The following is a 14,251-nucleotide window of genomic DNA, read 5'->3' on the forward strand; positions in this document are numbered from 1 at the left end:
TACTTCGGTCAATTCTTACAACTAGCATTGCGAGTGTTTCTTTAACGTTAATAATATTTTAAAAAAATTACTGTACGCAGCAAATCGGGATTGTCTGAAGTACGGTTATACTGACAGGCCCAATGTTGATAAATTTGTGGTTTCACTGTTAACCAACCATAATAAGTTTGACACTGCCCGCTTGAGTTGATAATTTTCCACCACTCACTGTAGTGCTTTTTATTGTATCAAAAGCGACATTAAAATCACAGCCACTCAGATCTGATAACTCTGTATTCTACCAAAGTGGGTGCCGGGTTGTCGTTTCATTTCATTTCAAGTGAGCCACCTAACAACAAGTGACCACATTCAGGTGCATCTCAATTATTTAGAACATAGTAGAAAAGTCCATTTATTTTAGTAGCTGAATTCAGTACATGACACTCATTATACAGATTCATTAAACACAAAGGAAGAGAATTTTCAGAAGGCCAATTCCTCCTTTTAAAATTATGCTGAATCAAATGTTTTCATAATCAAAATTAAAAATAATAAAATCCCAGCATTAAGTGAATCTATATACAGCGATAGCTATTTCACATTTTCCATTTTATTGAGATGCACTCATAAATGTGAATAAATATAAGGGAATGGACACAAGAGTGTCAAAGCGAGAACACAATTATGATGTCACACAGATACAAAGGTGCACCAAGTGAGTCTTCTTGCATTGTAAGGAACTTTCAAAGTCAAGACCCCTTGAGCATCCCCAGACGCCTCTAAAAGAAGCAGTCACTGTGATGGCTTTGAGAAAAGTGCAGTAAAAGTGGACAGTTTGGTCTTTGCAGTCAAGAGCCGTTCGGATTTGGTCACGAGAATCCTTCATGGAGTTTTTTTCCAATTCAAAAAATGTGCTCCAAATAATTCAAAGTCCTCCTGTTGATGGGCTTTGTCACCGATTGCCATCACGTTTTCACCCTGGTCAAACTAATAGTTTCCAGACACCCGAGAAAAAAAAAAAAAAGAAAAAGAAGAAAACTCACTCTTTGGCTGTTGGTTCCTGATCTAATTTCTGTTTTTGTTTCATATTCAAAGAATCCTACATAACTTTTGAAGAAAGACATTTTGTCATGAAGTTACCTGATTGTGTGAAACGTTACAAAAGTATTGAAGTTATGCTGAAAGTGCCTACATGCTCCTCCAACCTCCCATCATTTCTTTTTTTTAAAAAAATGGGGATATCTCAAAGATAAAGTTTTACGCAGCAAAGCCAGAGACAGTCGAGATAAGTTGACACAGACAGAGGAGACAATGTCTCGTAAGTCTGAATATAACTTTCTAATCCATTTGTCAGACGCCACTGAGTTACCTGCTGCTTTGTGCGCAGAATGCTTCCCAATTATTGAGTCGGTTGGCTAGACCAGACTCCCGGGCCAGCACACCACAGTCAGCGTCACTTTATTTTTCTGCAGCTTGAGCATGGGGATGAGCGACGAGTTGTTCATGCCCACCGTCGTGGCGCCGTTCACCGCCACAATCTCGTCGCCGCACCTGGAAGACAAATGTGAGATTGAACGCACTACAGCAGGGATGTCTTCTCCTACACTTCAGGAGCCGTGCAGCACTATGTCCCCTCAAGACTGACAGCTTGTATGTTATTTGTAGAAAATAAAGTGTGAATACTTTCAGGATAAAATATGACTGTTTTGTTAAAAATGGATAGCTGTAATGATTCGAACATGATTTTTGGGTGGTGGTGTTGATGTTGGTGTGCAACGATGTATGATAGCATTATGGACATTATGTTTCGTGAAAACTCAAACGATATGGCTTTTTTTTTTTTTTAAGTTATTTTGGAGATATGAGTATTTTGCTCACCAGTGACATAAAATGTCATTTGACAAAGTTGGTTGCATAATACTAATTAAACCAGAGTTACATCAAATAAACTAACAATTTAAAAAGGCCCCAAGTCAGGCCCTGAGGTTTATAAAAAACAAAACAAAAAAAAAGGAGAAGAGCCTCAGCTTGAACATACTTGAGGCGTCCATCAAAGTGAGCGGGTGTGCCGGGTACGATGGTCTTGATGAAGAAAGGCTGCTGGCCGTGAGTCTCCTCGTAGCCTCCGACGATGCTGAAGCCCCAGCTCTCATTGTTGCTCTTCTGTAGGACGATGTCCCGACACCAGTGCATGTGGCTGACATCGACAAGGGCAACGTTAGCGCTCCAAATATACGTCTTATAATGTGGAATTTAAAATGAATATTTGCATTAAAACAAACACAAAAAAAGGCCTTTTTTTATTTTTTTTTATTGCTGTACCTCGGTAAGCCCAGCCATCTTGTCCACAGCGGCGTCCAGTTGTAAGCGTCTTCCCGTGCGTCCTCTACGCCATCAGACCTGTCGTTGCCGCCGCCGGCCTCGGCGTCCTCCTGCGATTCTTCCGAAATGGTCTGGATGACACGTAGCGCCAGCTGCGGCTGAGCGGCCTGCGCCTTCAGCGTGGAAACGGCCTCGCTGTACGTCAGTTGCGTCAGGTCAACGCCGTTGATGTTCAGCAGGACATCCCCTGTGGGCACACCGACAATTAAGAACAGAGCTCCTGTGTGAAGTAATCGATGCGCCAAGGTACTAGCTGAGGAGTAACTACAGAAAAAAAAACAAAAGGGTGGATTTATAAGTAGTGAAGAAACAGTGGCACGCGTGTACCTCGTTTGATGGTGCCGTCTCGATGCAGGCATCCGACAGGCTGCACGCTGGTGATGTAGACGGGCAGGCGGCTTCGGCAGTCTCTTCCGCCGGCAATGGTGATTCCCAGAGAAAGACGAGGGTCCTTCTTCAGGCTCACCGTCTTCTCCTGGCTGGAAAAGCCACCGGGAGGGTCCTGTATGATTGCACAACCACATTTTATTTTGCTGGCATTTGCCGGCAAGGGCAAACTAATTAAGAGATCTATCTGTGGGTCGTTTCAGCCATTTCAGCTAACATTCATGGAGTGGTGCCGCTAATCGCAACTGCCCTAATTGAAAAGCCCGGGGCAGTAACAAATGTGGAACTTGCGAAATGGAGGCGACGTGCGAGCTCCCACACTGGTGTCTCGTAATGGAAAAGACGTGTGGAAAGCGACAGCTCCCGGCAGCCTCCTGGCTGCGCTCCGCAGACTGTAAACCGTCGCAAGGGAAGCTCGGGGGAGGCGGCGAAGCTTCTTCCTCCACCCGGCGGGGGGTCCCCCACCCCCAGCAAGACGAAAAGGCTCCACTCGGCAGGCGAAAGCTAACTGTTACCCACTTTGATCCTCTGCCACCCAAAGAAAGAAGGGCCCAAAAAACAACAAGGCAGCGGCCCCGCGGTGGCAGACTGAGCAGCACCCCGGGCCTTTTGATCAGGACAGAAGGAGGCCCTCCACGTCCGCTTTCATCTCAGTGCCGTGACGCAGGTGTCTGCTCTCAAAGCTTTGCACCCCCAGCTGGGGGGCTGCTATTCTTCCTGGATGGAAGAACCGAGTGGCACGTCACAATTACACTGTGTAAACACCAGCGATGTCCTGTTTGGGGATGCTACCGCAGGAAGACGGACGTACACGCTCAAGCCATTTCGAAGCGGGATGATGTAGAAAACGTTTCGAGTGGTGGAGCAATGAGAAGTTGCCATACTTTTAAAGCAAACAGTACGTCGACATTGGCCGAACAGGAAACCTTTTCTTCTCTAGCTGCACTAGCACTGTGTAGCACAATTGGGATGCCGTTGAGAGAGTCAAGATAAAGATAAGCATAAAAAACGATGATGTCCAGATTGGGACTCTTCCAATGTTTCATTAAAAAACGTTCCTTGCGTGAGTTTCAACCCAGCTACCGTCACATTTTTGGGATGTTAAAAACAGAAAGTGTGTCCCCCGCTTTACACGAACTGCACACGTGTAAAATTGTGCAGTGTGAGGGTTAAACGTTTGAAGATGGCTCGGGTGATGTGCAGAAACATGTTCCGCCGTACCTTCATGTAGGTGGAGCGCCGCCTGAAGTACTGCGGCTCAGGCACCCTCCTGGCCCCTCGGCCCTGTGGTCCTCCTTCGTCTTGAGTCTCTGCCTGCCTCAAGACTACAAAGTTGACACGCACCTCGCTGGCCTGCGAAACAAAACACCAGATGTTTTATCTTAAAGGGCAAGCAAACCTCCAGAATTTACAAGTGTAGTCTGCTCAGCAGACTAATGAGAGACCCCAACTTTGACATTTAGGAAAGGCATGAACAATGCAGCAGAGAAAAACTATACCTGTATGATTTGGGCGGCACTCTCAGGTGTACCGTGCCTCAAGTCCTGTCCATTGATGGCCAAAACTTTGTCATTGTTCTTCAGTTTGCCGTCCTTGGCTGCCAACCCTCCAGACAGCAGGTCCAGGATAAAGACGCCGCTTTCGTCCGATTTGCGGATTAGCTTTATGCCGAGCGGTTCGGAGCGCTGACTCTTGGTCAGCGTCACTTGCAGTACAGCGCCGGGGTTGTGAGCCGAGGTGGCGTTCCCGTGGGCGCTGCCGGACAAGGTGGGGTGCTGATCGGGGCGCGCCTCCCTTGGTTTGAAACCTTTCTCCTGCATGACGGTCAGCCTGACAAGGGAAGGCTGGCGCAGCACAGCGACGGCCCGAGCGTGAGGGACGGACGCCAGACTGATGTCATTCACCTGCAAAAATCATACAGAGCACATTTTTTAGGAAACTCAAATATTGCCATTTTAGTTTTTACACTGTTTTCCCTCTGGATTATAAAATAAAACATTTACATAACTAGACCACCATGCTGAAGAGGCAACGCTACTTAAGATTTTGTCAATCGCTAACATTAGACACAAGTCGACCTGAGGTGCTCATGGCTGCTGGTGGCAACCACGCCTTGTTGCCATGGAGATCAAACCAGTTTATCTTGAATATCTGTTTTCACATTCCCTGCTGGAAAGAAGTGTGTTTACAAAACTGAGGGGAATGTGTGGAAGAGTATCATACTCCGAGGGATTGACTCCAATAAGTACATACACGCTATCCTAAATTTAAGCGTTATTTAGACTTTGGGGAAGAAGAAAAACTTGTCCCCCCCCCCCCCCAATGGAGATATTAAGTCATTAATACAATCTTCACATTGTTAATGTGTTAAAATTAAACAAACAAAAAAAAAAAGCACATTTTCACAGTACGAACTATTTTGATGTGATGGTGAAACATTTGATACTGGCTCTGTTACCTCCAAGATGTGGTCTCCAGGCGCCAGTCGGGCATCACGAGCCGCTTGTGAGTCACGTACAATCTCCTGGATGACGATGTTGCCCAGCGGCGTGTCTTTGCCGCCGACGATGCGCAGGCCCAGCTCTTCATCTGCCTCCTCCCTGAAGAGCTCCACCACATTGGACTCGGACACCAGGCTGGAGCGCAGCGGCGTGTTGTCTGGCGAAGAGAGTACCACAACTGTCATCAAACAACTTCCCTACATGGCATTTTGGATTGTATGTTGGCATTAGGCAAAACTGACCCAAAATTCAATCATTTGCCATATGAATGTTTACAATCAATGCTTATTTCTGTTAGTTTAGAGAGTGAAAACCAATACGAAGAGATGAAGATTTTAAAAGGTGAGATTGAATAGACTTCATTTGTTGTATTCAATGGAGTTCAGGGCAGACTTGCAAGAAGCTGCTAGTGATTTTCCAGTGTCTGGTTAAAACAGCTGTAATCTGCGGCGTGTTCCTGCAACTATGCTAATGATTCACCCGTGGCAGACGTAGGACTCAACAATCAGCAATTCTTCTGCGTCTACAATCACTCCCCACAGACGAGGGAAGGGCCCCCGGGCGTGATCATTTCTTTTCATCTCGGCTAAACATTAGCCAATCATCATGAGGGTGGGACCGATAGATACACTAGGAGCTTCTTAATGACAAATGACTCCATACCATCCTCACTTTCTTCGTAGGCGGGGTTAATGAGTCCGGGATCGGTCGGGTCTCTGGTGGCGCTGCGCGGTGGAGTTTCTGAATGTTTAGCGTCAGCAGACAACTCGCCGTCGCCTTTGCGTCCCTTCAGTTCGTTCCATGAGGGTCTCTTTCTTTTCTCCGCTTCGTCCCGGAGTCTCCTGAAAGCGGGGCATCTGGGCAAAAACAGAATAACATGAGGGAGAAGCGATGATGGATCACTGGCTTTTACAAGACGTTTAAGTGCATTACAGGCAGGGAGTCCACTCGAGTATGGAAAGCTGTTCCAGCATTTTTCCATATCCTTGACAGCCACCTTAAGGGTTATTTGTCCTTACTTGGTTGTCAACTAATGTGTTCATTTGTCTTACTAGTTGGGACAATGAGTGTAGGAGTAGCCTACGTGGACCTTAGGGTTAGGTTATTGAGTAAATTCTCTAACAACTTCATGGAAAGGCATTTATTGGTTATCTTTGAGAAGGAGGTTAACAACTAAACTAAAATGAGAAAAAAAATGTATTGTCTGAACAAAAGAATCTGTTTGTAGCAGTACAAAGAAATGATGAATCTCGTCGAAATAATGTCTTACTAGTAAATGTTCTTTAAGCTGGTTATGAGGGCTATGGAAGAAATGCTCAAACTACTTTGCATACTTTAGCGTGCTCGTTCCTCATGGCTGAACTTTGCCCCCTCTGGTTATTTGCGCAGAGCGGGCGGGCCGCTGCCTGCCAACCACAACAGGCTACGTCATCGTGGTTGACCTCGGACATGAGAAGCACCTCGCTGACCATGTGGATAACAAGGAGACTGATTTACAGCACGCCTCAAACTTTGTAACGTGGCTTTTTACACGTGTGAAGGGAAAGTGTCTATGGTGGTTATGTAACACAATCAGATCAATGATCGCATATTTTTACAACGCGCATACACCAGTCTTCTGTCCATGATTAGTCAGTATTCTATGATGTGGAGCCGAATGGGATACTTTTGATAACAAACTTACATAACAGACGGTACAGTGCAGCCATCAACCAGTTAGCTTATCAATGAACCATAACATTTGTCTTTCTGATTTCTGGAATCAATGTCCAGACAGCGACGTTGCCAGGCAACCAGCAGAAAGAGTCAAGGAAGTTAGTGTTCCCAACTGAGAAGCCGTGTGGCTCATAACTATCCCAGGATTAAATGCGTGCATTTAAATGTGTGACTTTGGACATGCTAGAGGTGAAAGATTAGCCTTGTTCTTAGTCTTTTTGCTGAATTACGGGGACTGCGAGGCTTTAGCTGAATATTAACTGACAAATCTCACTGAAACATTGGGGGGAAAAAGTGTTTTTGTGCACGTTGTTAGACTTTATCCTATTTGGTTATTGTTTGCCATGATCTTATACTAGGTTATTATTTACACGACCCATTTTAAGCAGACTGCAACTATTTCACACTTTCCCTGGTTCTGTGCAGAACTTTGCACTCTTATGCTGGAAGAATCTCTTTAAGGGAACTTGAGGTATTTAGGGCCTCTACGAGTCACACTGTTTATTATTTTTGTCCAGACTAAGGAATGGCCTTTTAGGGGCCCCGGCCGGCATGGCTGAAAATGCACTAATTTCTTCAAGCGCCCTGCAACCGAAAACCGTGACACTTTATCTAGTTTCAAGGCTCCACATAAAATATATAGTATTGCATTACTTACTGTTTTTATTTTTTTGACTATACATAGATCAAATCTAGGTAAACAAGTCTTCTCTGATGTCAGACTTTAAACGGGAAACATCGCTTTACTTCATGAAAGTTTAGTTCTAGAACAAATTAAGTCTGTCAGTTTGTCAACCGAGATTCCATCGTGACTATTCCAATCGATGCATTTTGGGGTTTTTATGGTGACATATCAAAGAAGCTTGAGGAGTGGTACCTATTGTGCAGATGAGGTTGAAGTTCACAGCGTTGCATCTGCTGCTGGCATTCTGCGTAGTAAGGACACATGACAGCCAGCTTGTCCAGCAGGTTCCTGACCAACAGGGTGGATGGCCGACAATGGTGCATCTGCAGCCGCTGGCGGTCCACGGGGCAGAAGTCCTTTTCTTTCAAGAAACTGCCCAGACATTCAAAGCAGTAGGTGTGTCCACAGGGGGTGTCCATAGGCCTGATGAGAGGCTGCAGACAAATGTGGCACACGAGCTCGTCGTCCACATCATCGGGATACTCGTACAGGTGGCTTTCCTGGCCCTCGTGCTGCTGCCCACACTCCTTGCAGACCCTCGCCCAGGACAAGCCTGCAGTTTTGCTTTCTGTTGTAGACATTGTCCCTCCGGAGTCCTCCAAAACGGTGTGTGTGTTCAAGTAAAGGCAAATCCACTTAGGCGGTCAGCGTGCGATAAAGGTCTGACCGCGTTACCTCCATCTTCTGCGGACAGAGGAACACAGTGAGGCGGTTAAAGAGAGACTCCCCAGTTAAAGAGTGACTGCCGCTAAAGACGGCCACAGGAAATGACAAATCAACCGAGCGATAGCAACATGGCAGCAAACTGCAGCTGCTTCCTCTCAGCGGGCTTCCTGAGGGACAAAAGGAATTCTCATTTCAGCTAAAAAAAAAAAAAAAATGCTCCATATTCCACAGGAGGAGCTAACTAGAAATCAAATTTTTGCTAACACTGAGGGAACAAAGACACGGACGGTGCTACAAGATTGTGAGAAGTTTGTATGAAGACGGCAGCAGTGGAGGTCCTGTCGCTAATGGCTCCTTGCACCCTATCACTATTGGTCTTGGTCTTTGTGCACAACTTAATCGCCTTAAATTCTCCCTCGGAAGAAGAATGCTGAATAGGAACACATTCTTGGAACAAACATCTGACCTCCTAGAACACATACTGTACTTGGGCTGTCATGAAATTCACAAGACTGTATGTCTCTATACAACATGTGGTCGACAGTATTGGGATTTGGGACACAAATAAATAAATAAACAAATAAATAAATCAGCCTGCCTCAGTGTAATACCATGTTGTGCCACAACAAGGTGGGCAGCAGCACTGAGTTCTACTGGAATGGATGAAGATGTCCTTCTTATGTAATTCTGTAACGCGTTTTGGCATTTAAATGTTTAAGTAGCAGTTGATGGCTTGGAATGCCCAATTACATCAATTAGCAATGTTATCTTTAGCAATTAGCAATGCTAATTTTCATTAGCCTATCCACGGTTGTTTCACATTCACAAACGCTTGTGGAATTTCAAAAACAATGTTTTACTTAAACATTTTGGTGCTTAAAGTGTTCACTGTACTGTGCTTGTCAGATAACACACAAAGTGCAAGTAGCAATAGGCGGACAACAGTATTGGAATTTGGAACACACCTCTCAATTGCCAATGCTATCAATCATTGACATTTTGGATAAGCGCATGCTTCTGTGGGAACAGACTCGGATAAATTCAGTGTGGATAAACTGGAACAGAGATTGCAAGCTAAACCCCCTCACAGGAAAAAACATCAGTGACCTCACAAATGTTTGTAAGGATAACAAAACTTTCCCACAGAAAACACTCCTCACATCTTTTAGCGTCTTCCCAAAACAACAACGGAATTGTTGGATCCAATTCATATTTTGACTTTCACTCCTTGGAGGGATTAAAGACAGCTGTTTAAATACCTGCGGACCTCCATTCCACCAGCGGCGACATAACGTGAATTTGTACATGTCAGACTGCGCCGGGGGTCGCGGGTGAGCTACACACCAGCTGACTCCAGGCTAACCTGAACTGGTCACCTGAATTGACCACCAGCCAATCACAATCATTATTTGCATGGAAAACATTTCTTGACCATAAATGTATAACAAATTCTTACACTACTCAACAAACTAAGCTTCTGTGCCGTTTGTAACCTTGACCCCATTTATCGTACGTTGAGACCGTTGTAAACTAAAGACCTTGTGTCCCATCAAAACATAAAAATACATTCAACTCCTCATGAATTCCATATTATGAGGACTGATAAGGTTGCTGGCTTTAGTTCAACTTGGAAGTAGAACGTTGCTTTGTTATTTGTTCAGACTTGCTCACACTGGCAAGAAACATCTACCTGGAGTTTTCTCTCTCTCTCCGACTCGTCTTGAAGACCCCCCCCCCCCCCCCCACCACCACCACCACCATCACCACCCCCCAAGTGTTATTATCCTCGTATTGTACTCACCAGAGATATTATCACCGATGTGGAGCGGTGGGCAGTCAAAGCACGCAAACGCGAGACTTGAACCTAGCAGCTGCGTCCAGCCTCAATGAAACCAGAGCCCTGCCTCCCCTGCACACCGTCACGATAATGTCTGGGCGTGCATGTCAGTGTGAGTGTGTGTGTGTGTGTAAGCATACTTGTGTGCTGCACAGGCGTAAGGAATGCGATGGTGATTTGGTGTAACTAGGCAGAGTGGAGCTCGGGCCGAGAGCAAAGTGTTTTCCTTGTCAGTGGCCGTAAGTAATGTGTGTGTTGGACGGAGGTCTGCTGATGTTGCACTTTCTCAGGTGAAGTATACGGAATGACTGATTGCAAACAAACGTCTGATTGTTGCACGCTGTGGCTTTGCCTTTTTTTTTTTTTTTTGCCCACTTGGTAGAAGTGATACCTCGTCTTGTAATGGATACTGTTCATGGATCATGTGACATGCACACATGAAGACACAAACAGTGCAGGTACGGTGAACCTGGGTTTATCGACGGCGATAAGTTCCTTGAACTTCGCCCTTGAGCACAAAAAAAACTTATCATATATTAATGTTTTGTTAGACCGGGTTGGTAAATAAACTTATGAAATGAATGAAAAAAATCGTTTTTAAATTGTGGCAATGATGAGCCCTTTATAAACAGACTTATGTAAGAGACTTTAAATGAATTTTTACCCCTGTTCTCTCTCGTTGTCAAGAATTGGGAGATTGTCGTAAAACATCACTTTGAGGAAACGTGACGATCTTTAGTGTAAAATAAAGAATTACCATCGTTCCACATGCTTATTTGTATGGACGAACTCATACTGGCAGTTAATAAGTGACACGCGCACCACGTGACACCGTCAAGGCGATGCCATGGTCATGTCGTTCTCTTAAGAAGATGTCAAAAAGAATGTCATGAGGAGAAACTCAATGGACCTTTAGGACTTCAAGCAGATGCATCAATCCTGAATTGCTTATCCAAAACTCCTGAAGTTTAGGAGAACGTATAAAGGTGAACATTCTCAACTTTGACAACAGCTCATATTTTCAAGGGGAGGGGCTTACTGAGGACTGACCCTTACTAACCTCCAATATCGCTACTATGAACACGCTACATCACAAAATCATGATTTTCGGAATATATTAGAACACAACCTGCAATATTTTCATTATATTTGTAAGGTTGTCTACTTGCCAGAGATGTCGATTAGAAATCTTGCTTCCTATTGCAGCTACTCTTCGTAAGCACACTTTACATGTCCTTCCTCTGCCTAGTCGCGGTATGCAAAATATAATCAAAAGAGCTTACTTTTACGATGAGAGGAAAAGTCTGACAACACGCACCAACAACGGGCATGGGAGGAGTCGTGTCACTTGGCAAAAAAAAAAAAAACACACAAAAAAACAGCAAGTACTGCTCATGGAAAGCTTTAGTACTTTTGAAAATGTGACTTTCAAATCTACCTGCCTGTGCCTAATCAGAAACAGAAGTTGCTCATAAAAGTGCTGTTTCTTAGAAATGTCTCATAAAAAAGGGCAACATTTTTTCAAGGAACAGAAAACATGAAAGGTGCCCAAATTTAAACCAGGGAAAAAAAAAACGGTATGGTTCCCAATGTTCCCAACAGCAAGACAATTGTTGTTCCATCTTCCTTCTCTGGCACCTTGTTCTACGTTCCTCAGAACACGTGACTGTTTTCGCCTCAAGTTGTTGTCTCGTGCCTTAACTAGCAAACGACTTCTCCACTTCAAATGCCTTGCAAGTTGCAATCATGTGACACGGTAAGCCTTTTCCATTGCATGAAAATGGGAGAACGTTGGTGGTCCCACAGTGTCCTTAGGTCTCACGAGGGATTACGAGTCTGGGCCCGACCACTTGCCATGATGACGTATACCAGTGAGTCACATGTCTCGCCACACCCTCGCAGAACTTAGGCGATGCCAACGCAGACGAATGATTTCACCCTACTGTCAGACAGGTGATGTGTCAACGTGGGTATTACCGGCAAAGGAAATTGCACATAATGGAAAGTTGATCGAACCAACGACGTAAGCATTTTAGAATTACACAATGAGGTGCAATGGACATTTCAGTTTCTTGCTATTCTATCAAAGCCGCAAAGACCCGTTAGTTTGTCTGTTTGGCAACGCATTAATGCCTCTTAATAATAATAATAATAATAATGCAGAGTCACTTCTGTTTACGTTTACAGGTCTTACAAACAAAATCCAATATGAAATCTCAGACAGCACATTTATGCTTAGAAGATTTTAAAAAAAGGCCCTCTTGTTACTCACTCACGATGGCAGGCTATTTATCAGTAAAATTGATTTAATTCCAAAAGGAAGCCATTAAGTTGTACGATTGAATACACTTTAAGACTCTGATCTCACATTTATTATTGTTAATGTCAAAACAATCTAACATGCCAGTCATAAATTAGTTTTTTTTTTAAAAAGGGTATACAGTAATCCCTCGTTTATCGCGGATAATTGGTTCCAAAAACCACCCGCGATAAGTAAAATCTGCAAAGTACGGTCACCAACAAGAAGTACTGGGCAGGCTCACGAGTTAGCGGAAAGATGCTAATTCGCAATCGTGCTAACACACGAAAACGGACTTCTAAAGGAATGTAAACGAACATTTGGAGCAATACTACATTGTTCTAAAGGTTAGACACGTTTCCTCAATTTAGAAGTTTGATTTTGACTTTTAAATGTTCTTTTTTATTTGAAAAAAAAATCTGCGATGTAGTGAAGCCGCAATAAACGAAACGCGAAGTAGCGAGGGATCACTGTGTGTATATTATATATATATATATATATATATATATACGGAGAGAGACTGACTCTATCACAGATTTTCAGCCATAAACTGCCATAAACTACAGCGAACTAGGATTTCACTGCATTTTGAACTTGAACCAGTAAACATTCCAAAAAGGCGCCATAAAATCACAAACGTCGCAGCCATGTCATGACGTCAGAGGTTAACAGGTGTTTCTAGTCACTCTTCTTGAAAAGTCTTCAGCATCATTTGTTATTTTGTCGTTGACCAAATAGCTACGACTGTGATACTCACACTTGGAAAACGTAATAAAACCATAAAGTTACCACAATTGGTCGTACCTGGACACAAAGGGTTCCAAAATGTCAGGCTGAACTTCCATGTCCTGCAGTAAAAAGTTCCTAAAATAAGACGTTTATGGCCCCTGTTTGTTTATCACCCGGCTCATAAATAACTCACTGTCCCCATGTCAACGCTGGCCTCGTTAATCTCAAATTAAATGTAACACAAGAGGTTAAACGAACCGAAAGGGCAAACGGTTCGGCGGTATCGACCAGCTTCTTTTCTTCGAGCAAACTCTAATCCAACGAATTTGTCGAACCCCCCATCACGAATGTTACCTCTAATGGTGGTCTTTGTCTTTTCTACGTGTTTGATTACGTACAAAAACATTCAATTGTTGTATCAGACCGAAACACGTCTTACCTGTAAAGTTTTTCCCCCCCTTCTCCTTCCCGGAAATGGCGGCCAACACAAAGACGTCAATTTGAGCTGTCAACGTGGGGTAACAAACGACGTCCAAAGATAGAATATCAACGTGTCCCCCCTGGTGAGTTTTTCGTTATTACTTGGTTCGTCTCGCCGTCGGTGAAAGTCCCAACACGGCGTCTCAGGTGTAGTTGGACCTGCTCGGGGGTGGGGGAGGGAGTTTCCCACGTAACGCACTTTCGGTCCAGGAAGAAAGGAAAGTGAAGTGAAGGCAGGTGGAAAAACAACATGGCACACGGCTTTATTTTCACTCTCCATGTACTCAAAAACACACGTCTCTGTTATTTTCTGCGTTAGGTTTGATGTTGCTATGGCCAGTCACGCATCCCCGTAAAAATATCATATTAATGTTTTAAGTTGTACTTGTTGGCGTTTCTGAAACATACTAACTAGGCATGCAAGAATTTTATTTTGGTAATAATATGCAAGAGTTGGGTATTACACTATTGCACTTTTCAGAATGTTTCTTGTCATAATTTTGCATCACTGATGAGCTTTTTTTTTTTTTTTTTTTTTTTTTATTGCTGGCCTGAAAGTTACCTGTGTGATCCTTGGGGCAACTCTTTGG

At 44.0% G+C, this 14,251-nt stretch overlaps 1 protein-coding gene across 3 annotated transcripts; it reads right to left on the reverse strand.

Moving 5' to 3' along the window:
- Window positions 1-181: 181 nt before the first annotated feature.
- Window positions 182-13,870, reverse strand: lnx2b (ligand of numb-protein X 2b). Of its 3 annotated transcripts, none has more exons than XM_049738069.2 (10): window positions 13,621-13,870; window positions 7,843-8,334; window positions 5,922-6,106; window positions 5,207-5,406; window positions 4,248-4,652; window positions 3,970-4,101; window positions 2,689-2,863; window positions 2,302-2,548; window positions 2,018-2,176; window positions 182-1,530 (listed from the first exon to the last, which is right to left on the reverse strand). In XM_049738069.2, the coding sequence occupies exons 2-10, from the start codon at window positions 8,229-8,231 to the stop codon at window positions 1,395-1,397; spliced, it is 2,028 nt and encodes a 675-aa protein (XP_049594026.1). In that variant the 5' UTR covers window positions 8,232-8,334; window positions 13,621-13,870; the 3' UTR covers window positions 182-1,394. The 3 variants fall into 3 exon arrangements, with proteins under 3 accessions (XP_049594026.1, XP_049594008.1, XP_049594017.1); XM_049738051.2 differs by having other exon boundaries at window positions 5,913-6,106; window positions 13,621-13,869; XM_049738060.2 differs by lacking the exon at window positions 13,621-13,870 and adding an exon at window positions 10,118-10,487 and having other exon boundaries at window positions 5,913-6,106.
- Between the last annotated feature and the right edge of the window lie 381 nt (window positions 13,871-14,251).

Source organism: Syngnathus scovelli, chromosome 1 (genome assembly GCF_024217435.2).
Source record: "Syngnathus scovelli strain Florida chromosome 1, RoL_Ssco_1.2, whole genome shotgun sequence".
Classification (NCBI taxonomy): Eukaryota; Metazoa; Chordata; class Actinopteri; order Syngnathiformes; family Syngnathidae; genus Syngnathus; species Syngnathus scovelli.

Excerpts from the sequence above, each read along its gene's own strand:
- lnx2b (XM_049738051.2), bottom strand. The coding sequence starts at position 8,231 with ATGTCTACAACAGAAAGCAAAACTGCAGGCTTGTCCTGGGCGAGGGTC. Across the intron at positions 4,653-5,206 it reads CTGGAGACCACATCTTGGAG|GTGAATGACATCAGTCTGGC; the intron begins GTAACAGAGCCA and ends TGATTTTTGCAG. Across the intron at positions 4,102-4,247 it reads GTGCCGCCCAAATCATACAG|GCCAGCGAGGTGCGTGTCAA; the intron begins GTATAGTTTTTC and ends TTTGTTTCGCAG.